This window comes from Diceros bicornis, chromosome 1 (assembly GCF_020826845.1).
Source record: "Diceros bicornis minor isolate mBicDic1 chromosome 1, mDicBic1.mat.cur, whole genome shotgun sequence".
NCBI lineage: Eukaryota > Metazoa > Chordata > Mammalia > Perissodactyla > Rhinocerotidae > Diceros > Diceros bicornis.
The window spans coordinates 2,699,408-2,708,045 of record NC_080740.1 but is presented as its reverse complement, the minus strand read 5'-3'; the positions used below and the strand labels follow the sequence as shown (position 1 = coordinate 2,708,045).

The 8,638-nt window shown below is 36.6% G+C and overlaps 1 protein-coding gene across 2 annotated transcripts in view; it reads right to left on the bottom strand.

Moving 5' to 3' along the window:
- Window positions 1-534: 534 nt before the first annotated feature.
- The window catches only part of TNPO1 (transportin 1), an 88,116-nt gene continuing 80,012 nt past the window's right edge, over window positions 535-8,638 (bottom strand). For both annotated transcript variants that reach the window (XM_058559451.1, XM_058559527.1), the window contains exons 22-25: window positions 8,432-8,531; window positions 5,920-5,994; window positions 4,896-5,038; window positions 535-2,439 (exon numbers count right to left, since the gene is read on the bottom strand). In XM_058559451.1, coding sequence (XP_058415434.1) covers window positions 4,931-5,038; window positions 5,920-5,994; window positions 8,432-8,531 — 283 coding nt within the window. In that variant the 3' untranslated portion in view covers window positions 535-2,439; window positions 4,896-4,930. The remainder of the gene's footprint in view (window positions 2,440-4,895; window positions 5,039-5,919; window positions 5,995-8,431; window positions 8,532-8,638) is intronic.

The following is an 8,638-nucleotide window of genomic DNA, read 5'->3' as shown; positions in this document are numbered from 1 at the left end:
TGCCATTTCTTTCAATTTAAAATATTTACTATCTATTCCAGAACATTAAAGTATCTCCCATATTAAATTTTAAAAGTATTCAAACAACTACAGAATATAACTAGAATTTAAAGATAACATAGCTACCCTAATCAGGTTTTAAAGACTAATGAGGAAGCAAATTTTGAGCTCCCAGTGAAGCAATGGTACTGGAAAGCAAAACGCTACATACCCTTTGGATCCAACTTATAATTTAAAAAACCCTGGAAATTATAAAATATTATTTAATTTCAGGTTCTACAGACTGAAATTTGCAAAGCCAAAGTAGAGCAAAGAAGGTGAAAGGACGTGTTAAAAAAAAAAAATCCACACACACACACACACACACACACACACACACACACAGAGTAACAGAAACCTTTCTGCATGCTATCATGCATTTCAAATTTTTTGAAACGGTATTTATAAATCCACACACATACAGCTCAAACTTCAGTGCAATGGCTGTATCATTCCACACCTTTAGAAGAAGAGAACCATGCAAAGAGGAGCAACTGCTTATAAAAATGGTTATTCAGAATTTATTCTGCAATGCAAAGGTGACAAACTGAAATATAAAAGGTTGTTATGGCTTAACATTTCTGTTGCAGATTAAATATGCAGCATTGAAAAATGGAAAGGTGTGGCTTCATCTCTGACCAGCAGAGTTAAAAAGAAAAATCTCTCCATTTTCCTTCATCATCATGGGATACACTGCTCAGGCAATCCAATTAATAAAGACTTGCACTTTCATATGGACACAAGATCAAGTGTACCAGTTAGGTTTTCACATTCACAGTATATAAGAAAATACACATGGAAGGAAAAGTAAAGGGTTAACTTAACAAGGATTTATTCACAGGAATACATGTAAGTAGAGAAAAATAACAGAAAAGCTAAACAAATGAAATGAAGAGGATCCAAACCAACTTTCACTCTGTAGCTTTTTACTTGCACCCTGTGTGCGTATATTTAGGGCACAGAGGGCCACCAACATGTGCCAATACAGTGTAGGAACCCTGCGTTACATCCATTAACTTAAACATATCTTTAAGATCATGCTTTGAACAAAAAAAGAAAGCTTAGAAGGCAATATGTTGAGTGGGAATAAACATTGAAGTATAGCAATCATGTCTTCAACTTCTACATTTGTCTTTATGTGCCAACTAACATTATGCAGCCTCTTACAGATCTTTTACCATGTAATTTAAGTTTGAGAAGTTTTGATAAAATCACTAGTAGTATATAACCATGCAGAAAGCACATCACACTGACAGCACAGAGGCAAAGATTTTGCACAGGTATATCAGCTTTCCACATTGTGCAGGTTACACACAATACAATATCAATCTTATTCCTAACAGATCCTAAAAAGATATTTCAAGGCCTAGCTGTAAACTACAGTACTTTATACCTATATTCTTAATAAAAATAAAATCCACAAATCTTAAAAAAGAATTTTAAATGCAGGGCTATATTGAATCGGTCTACAGCAACACACACTGGCGCCCCAGGTAAGATGCCAATCTCGCCCCATGCTGCAAGCATGCTCCTCCCACTAATTATAGGACTTCCCTCACCACGAGCCAGAATGCATGCCTGAACCTTCAACTGCACTTTAAAAAGAACGTCTTCGCCTAGAAATTAAATCTAATGCAGTACAACCATCAAATTATATCCACTACATTAATGTTTTAATGCAAAATCAAGATGTCAATCTTTAGTCTGATATGCCCAGCCCCACTTATTCCTCCCTCCCTGCCCACCCCACCAAGGTAAAAGGAGTGACTCAGTTGGCATTTCACAGGGTGCCTCATTGTTTAAGTTTGTTTTGTTTTATTTCCAACTTTTTCTGGGGTACCTTAAATTGTAACTTCCAAGAACCTGCTTCTACTATGGGTAGGCAAGCTGATTTTAACTATTAGCTTCATTTATGTAGTTCTTCATCAGCATGCAAATACAAGGCCCCATCATGGAGGAAAATTTATAAAAACCTTTAAATTAAAAAAAAAAAAAAGCTTCTTTACTGTTTGTAACCCCCATTCTTAGGTTTCCTTTATTGTGCGCTATAGAATTTTTCCTCTCTTATCCCTATGCATCATTTATATGGTTCTTGTTTCGGTACAATTCCCCATAATATTCCAGAATGTACTGTCTTGTGAGTAGACTGAATAGTTTTTTTTGCTTCTTCACATCCAGTGCGGAGTTGTAATTGGAGACAGATTTCCACCCACAAAAGCTCCAGATGTTAAAACGTTTCCCAACATCGACTTAATACAGTGACGGTAACACCTCCCTCCCACCCCTCCCAGTAGGGTTGGGATTGTACTGTATTCCCTACTGGTTTACCCTTCCCCCCTGTAAAGGGTAACATTTTCCCTGGGTGCAGAGGCTCCCTCACAGTCTCCAAGACCGAAGGACCTATAAGAAAACAAAACAAAACAAAACAAAACAATTTTATACTTTAGCAACTGTTTCTCTTCTAAAGCCAGTGGAACACAAAAAGTAACAACGCTCTTTCTACCTAAAGAAGATGAGAAATTGGACAAATTCTCTAAGATCATGCTAGTTAATGATAACCATGTTGGTTCCCTCTCCTATGGCTCTGCATCAGATAAGAAAAGTGATGCCGAGCTGAGGACATGCACAGAAAGGTGCGTAGCACCTTGTACAGATGAAATACTGGTGAAACGCACCTTGTAGGATGCTATCAGCCTAATACCTTATCCCCTTTTGCACAGTGGGCCCCCATGGGAACCGGTTGTATTTTACATAACAAGTTACCTTACTTCAAAATTAAATAGCACTTTCTTTAGGACAATCACTTTCCTCAGCAAAAATTAAAACACTATCCTTTCTGCCAGTATTCCCAATATTAAGCAAACAAAAATCCAATCTATCAAAAAATAAAGGTGCATTACTTATTTTTGGCTGTCTGATGATTTAGCTTAGGAGGCACTAAAGTTGTTCACACTGCAGTAAGGTCACTACATTAAGCAAATATCAAAAAGTAAACACACCCACATTCTTAATGTTCCTAATAATTCTTCTGAACCTATTCTATTCGGTTATTTCCTATAGTCTCAGGCCTCTTGCTTTTCCTGATAAGGACTTTTTCAAAGCTAGCACAGTTTTTTTTTTTTTTATGAGGAAGATTAGCCCTGATCTAACGTCTGTTGCCAACCCTCTTCTTTTTGCTGAGGAGGATTGGCCCTGGGCCAACATCCGTGCCCATCTTCCTCTACTTTATATGTGGGATGCCTGCCACAGCAAGGCTTGATAAGTGGTGCACAGGTGCACGCCCGGCATCCAAGCCTGCGAACCCTGGGCTGCCGAAGCAGAACGTGCAAACTTAATCACTATACCACTGGGCGGGTCCCTGCTAGCACAGTTTTAATGATGAGAAGGACATTAAGAAATCAAGGTAGATTACTAGGAGATCCTAACTAGTACCTGGTAATGGTCCTTCTACAACAAAACTCTACTAACCACTCACGCCAAACTCTGAATATTTAGGAAGGTTTGTGTGAATTTACACAGGGCAATTGGCCCATCTTTGGAGTAGAAGTAACCCCCTTTCTCTGCCTCTGAAAAAAGGGAAGAAGAGTATAACAAAGACCAGAATAAAAGATACCGATGCACTTTTATCTTTAACTAGAAAACTGAGAAGTATTTCAGTTGTCTTAGAACATGATCACCATGGTTAACCCGTCAGTGGGGATAGGATAGAGACCACAGAGATCATAAATCTGAAAGCGCTCAAGACTTAGTTCAGTGTTGAATCTTCTGGCCCTTGATGATAAGTCAGTCTCACGATGTAACATATAGTGAATCAAACACTTTTCCAAAATGCTAAAGCCACAGAACAGCTACAAGGACCCAAGACGACAGTGGGACCACACACAGAGGACTCAAGTGTTACAGAGCCTGCAAAGTCTGTTTGAACTGCTTTCTGGGTTACACAACTTGCATGTTGAAATATTTCCAGGTTTAAAATCTAACTCAGAATAAAGAAGCAAGCAAGTCAAGAAAAACTCCAACATAAAGGGTAATCACTGGGGTACATCTTCTGGACACACACTGAGTACACTCTCCGGCCCTCCAGTCAATATGTCTCAGTTCATGTTCAGCACCAAAAGAAGTGTATCCTGGTTCACGGACTGGCCCACATTCCTAACACTTATTGAGTCAACTTAAGTGTGTTAGGCAATATACTAAGTTCTGGCATCATATAATACAGCATTTAATCCTCAAAATAACTTAATGAGGGAACTGAGGTTAAGAGACCAGAATTGTTTGTTCGACTTTACAAATCAAGGAACAAGTGTCCAAGTGGACTTACCCCTCTACCAAATGAAACAGAATCTTCCATTGCCCATATGAAAATACAGTGCTAGGCACAGGGTAGCATAAAACAGATGTTACAGAATAAATATTAAATTTTCTTATCTAATGAGCCCAAACCCAGTTCCAGGTCTACTTGGATTTTCCCTAAAGCTCAGAACACAGAAAGTCCCTGATATATGGGACTATAAATTCACGCTTCAACACTAAACCATTTCTACCCCGCTGCAGTGAATGTTGGTGGCCTTATGGGGCAAACATTAAAAAGGAACAGCTGCAGCAACGCTGAATCGTCTGACCAGCTGCCAACTTGGATTTCCTTCTCCTGAGGATTCAAAGTGGGACCTGCAGTCTCTCTTGCTTGCTGGAGACATTCTGCAGCCTCCACTTAAAGAACTGTAAAGCCCAGTACAACACGAGACTGTTTTATTCCAACCCTAGAACAAACAGCTTTTACTCTACTCAGTAGTTTTAGACTACAGTCCTAATTAAGTTTCTTCATCCTGAAAAATTCCAAACCTCTTACAACTTACCCCTAATCATGGGACTGCAGCTCTAGTGTACGAGATTAAACACCATAAAAAGCTGCAAGACGCTCTTTTAAGGGAAGCGGAAACTGGTCAGAGAAACGCCTCCAATTTTCATCCCCAACTTGATTTTTAAATCCATGAAGGATCTGCAAAGAGTGAAAAAAATTATTAATTTATCAATAACAAAAGACAAAAACTCAGATCTGCATAGCTTCTGAAATCAAACACTACTGATTTTATTATTCTAAAATTTTATCCATTTTAAAGTTGTAATTCTCGAACTAAGTTGGATTCTACACTATTCCATGTCTTGCCTAAAAGCCCCTCAGGATGTGCTCAACTTTGCTTTGAGGAGTTTAGAATTCAGCAAGTGTCCTCGTCACAGATGTAGTACCCTAAGCAATCTCTGAATAACATGAATGAAAACAAACAGAAAAGTACAGAATTCACCCAAGGGATAAAATTTTTTTTATTAGATTAAGTTTTTATTAGATTAAGTTTTTTCAAATTGGAAATAAGTAAAGCTTTGGGTTTACGCTGTAACTATAGTTCATGAACTTTAATATGAGGTGACTCAGATGTGTAAGAGCATTTTATTTCTTGCTGTGTTATGGTCAAATGCTGACTGGAGTTAAAGAGGGCACTGCTAAAGCAAAGAACCATATAGGTTTAACCCCCGTGGAGACCACTTAGATTTACTCTGTTCAACAGTTTGTATTATACTCCAAATCTCAGCCAGCCGTCTTTGCAAATATATGCTATTCTGCATAGGTGGGATAATGCGACCACATGAATCCATGGTACTGCTTGAGAAAACACCTTCAAAGTGCGTGCTCTGTTGATACAGAGTCACTGCTGCATCTTAAGGAAAGATCAAGCCAACTTCTTTACCAAGAACAAAGGTTAATAGTCTACCAATATTGATCTGAAGAGAGTCTAGTTTCCTACGAAATACAAAAATAAATTAAACTTTCCAACTAGGATGGTGACAGTCCCAAGATGCACATTATAAAGATTTTTTAGTTACCTTACAGAACATGTCTCTCAGATCATCCTTTGGGTTAATCCATGATGCAACAGCATCACAAAAAAATATAAAATCCTGTAACAAGCAAAAATACATCTTAGGTTGATATTTGTCAAACACAGCAAAAGATATATGTAAACTTCAGAATACATGTCACAACAGAATCTTAGCTTAAAAAGAGAAAACATTTTAAGAATCAACTATGATCATGAGGAATTCTAAGTGATTACTTAATGGTTTCCCCATTACCCCACCATCAAGGAACCTCTATGCATTCAGTTTATATTGGAATTTAAAGCCCTTTTGTATTTTATTTTATATCACAATGCTTAGCATCAGCAACGGACTGAAAGCATCAAATGAGCATCAATTTAAAAAACCTTCATTTTTTGAATTAAAGAATTATATACATTCAATAATCTTACAGTTCTGACTAGCCTAGAAATAATTTAAAGCTAGTTAGTGTATACCTAATAAGCTCAATTTGAAGCATCAGAATCAACAGATCTAAACTTGAAGACGCATCTTCAGATAGAAATTTAAATGAAATGACAAAAAGTGAGAAGAAAAACTAATTATGTAGTTACAAATAACACCCAACCCAATTTGAACGAAAAGAACAAAAAGCCCAATGCTCAGACAATTACTTAAATGATTATCAGGTTATTCTGACTACAAGAACAAGGTGACAAGAGGTATATGCTGTAAGTATTTCACTGAAGTATTTTTCAATCTTATCATAATGAAACAACGGTTCAGCATATAACATTCAAGACATTGCTGATGTTCTGACATGTTGACTACTTTAAATTTTCCTATTAAATTCAGAGAACATCATTAATTTCAAAATTTACTAATATTAAAGTATGTGTATAAAACACACATTTAAGCAAATAAAATGCCATGTGCCTAAAGTTCATGATTTATTCAAATTATGATTCCTTATGCCTCTCAAATATGAACCTGATGTTAAAAATTTAAATATACACACATCTAGAATTTGCGATTAAAAATTTAAACACACTGGGCCGGCCCCGTGGCTTAGCGGTTAGGTGCGTGCGCTCTGCTGCTGGCGGCCCGGGTTCGGATCCCGGGCGCGCACTGACGCACCACTTCTCCGGCCATGCTGGGGCCGCATCCCACATACAGCAACTAGAAGGCTGTGCAACTGTGACATACAACCATCTACTGGGGCTTTGGGGGAAATAAATAAATAAATAAATAAAAAAATTTAAACACAAAAAATAAAATTTAAGACATTTTCTAACCACATCCAAATATGTATGTAAAAAGAAATTTCTACCAATTCTCAAGTTCGTAGTGATTTCATGATCACATACATGTGTTACTTTTACCATCTTAAATGTTAATTCAATAAATAAATAAATAAACAAACAAACAACTAAAAATCTGGTAAGAAAAATGATCCTTCTTAAATGGTGTATGTCATATCAGATACCTCTGAAACACATTTAACACGACATAAAAGTTCTTAAGACAGAAACTTAATGCCAGGAGGTTATTTTGCAACTAGGGCCATCTCTAAAGATAGTACTGGCTTGCTTTAATAGCAAGACACTAATTTTTTACAAATATGAAATCAGTCAAAAGGTTTTTTCCAGTTCTGCTTTGTAAGTTTTCAATGCCTATCACCTATAGCAATTTGAATTTTACAAGCTGGTACTTCATAATGTTTCTAAACCCAAATTAACCCAGTAATTAATGCAAGACAGGAAATAGTAAAAGGTCTCAATTAAAAAGTGTTCAAAGCACCCATCTCTTGGAATGAAAGGTAATTTTCTTGAAACCCCTCCCACGCTTTCTCTTCCTCACAATCTGTCGCTGGAGGAAGTGGGGGCATTGAACCTGGAGTCCCATAGCCTGCGTATTGTTGATTTTGTGTCTTACAAATTGGCAGTTGTATCCAGAGGTTTGATCAGACTCCTGTTTGATACTGTTGCCAAATAATTTTTAAAAAATGCTAAAAATAATATGAACTAAGACAGGAAACAAAATAAAGATGAAGCAATCACAAGCTCTCAAAGTTAAAATAGTTTCAATGGCTGATTCCGTTTTCTGTTTTATTCACTGCTGAGTTTCTAAGCTGATTCTAAGTAACAGAAAGAATATCCTCCTATTTGGTCACTCTTTTAAGTGTAGATATCCTCAAACTCAGCAAACTGATATTCATGGACGGGAAGCATGCACAAAGCAAACAAACGAGGTCTGAATGCAGATGAAAGAAGCTGTGGCTTAATGTAAGACAAGAATATAACTGCTCTCCCAATCTGCTATTATTATATTTCATGACAAAAACAGTATAGGAAATAAAAACAGGCATTATCATTTCAAGATATTAAGAAATATACATTTTAAATATATAATTTTAGTATCTTTGAAAAACTGTTAATATATGTAATATTTTTACAGTTAAAGTGTTAAAATATTTCCTCCTTTAAAGTTTCATTATTCAGAACATTTAAAGTTAAAAACATCCTTGTGAACACCTTACTTGGATCACTCCACTGGGATTCACACTGATCATGGTACAAATCCCACGAAATGCTGAGTCCTTTTCCTCATTGTCCCTTATGTTTCTCAGAGAGGTGCACCTGTTAAATTATAGAACTGAGTTCAGTATTTAAGTAAAAAGCAGGTTCAGTTACAATACTAATGGACAGTATTTAATGGAATAAGCATCAAAGTATAGATAATGCGT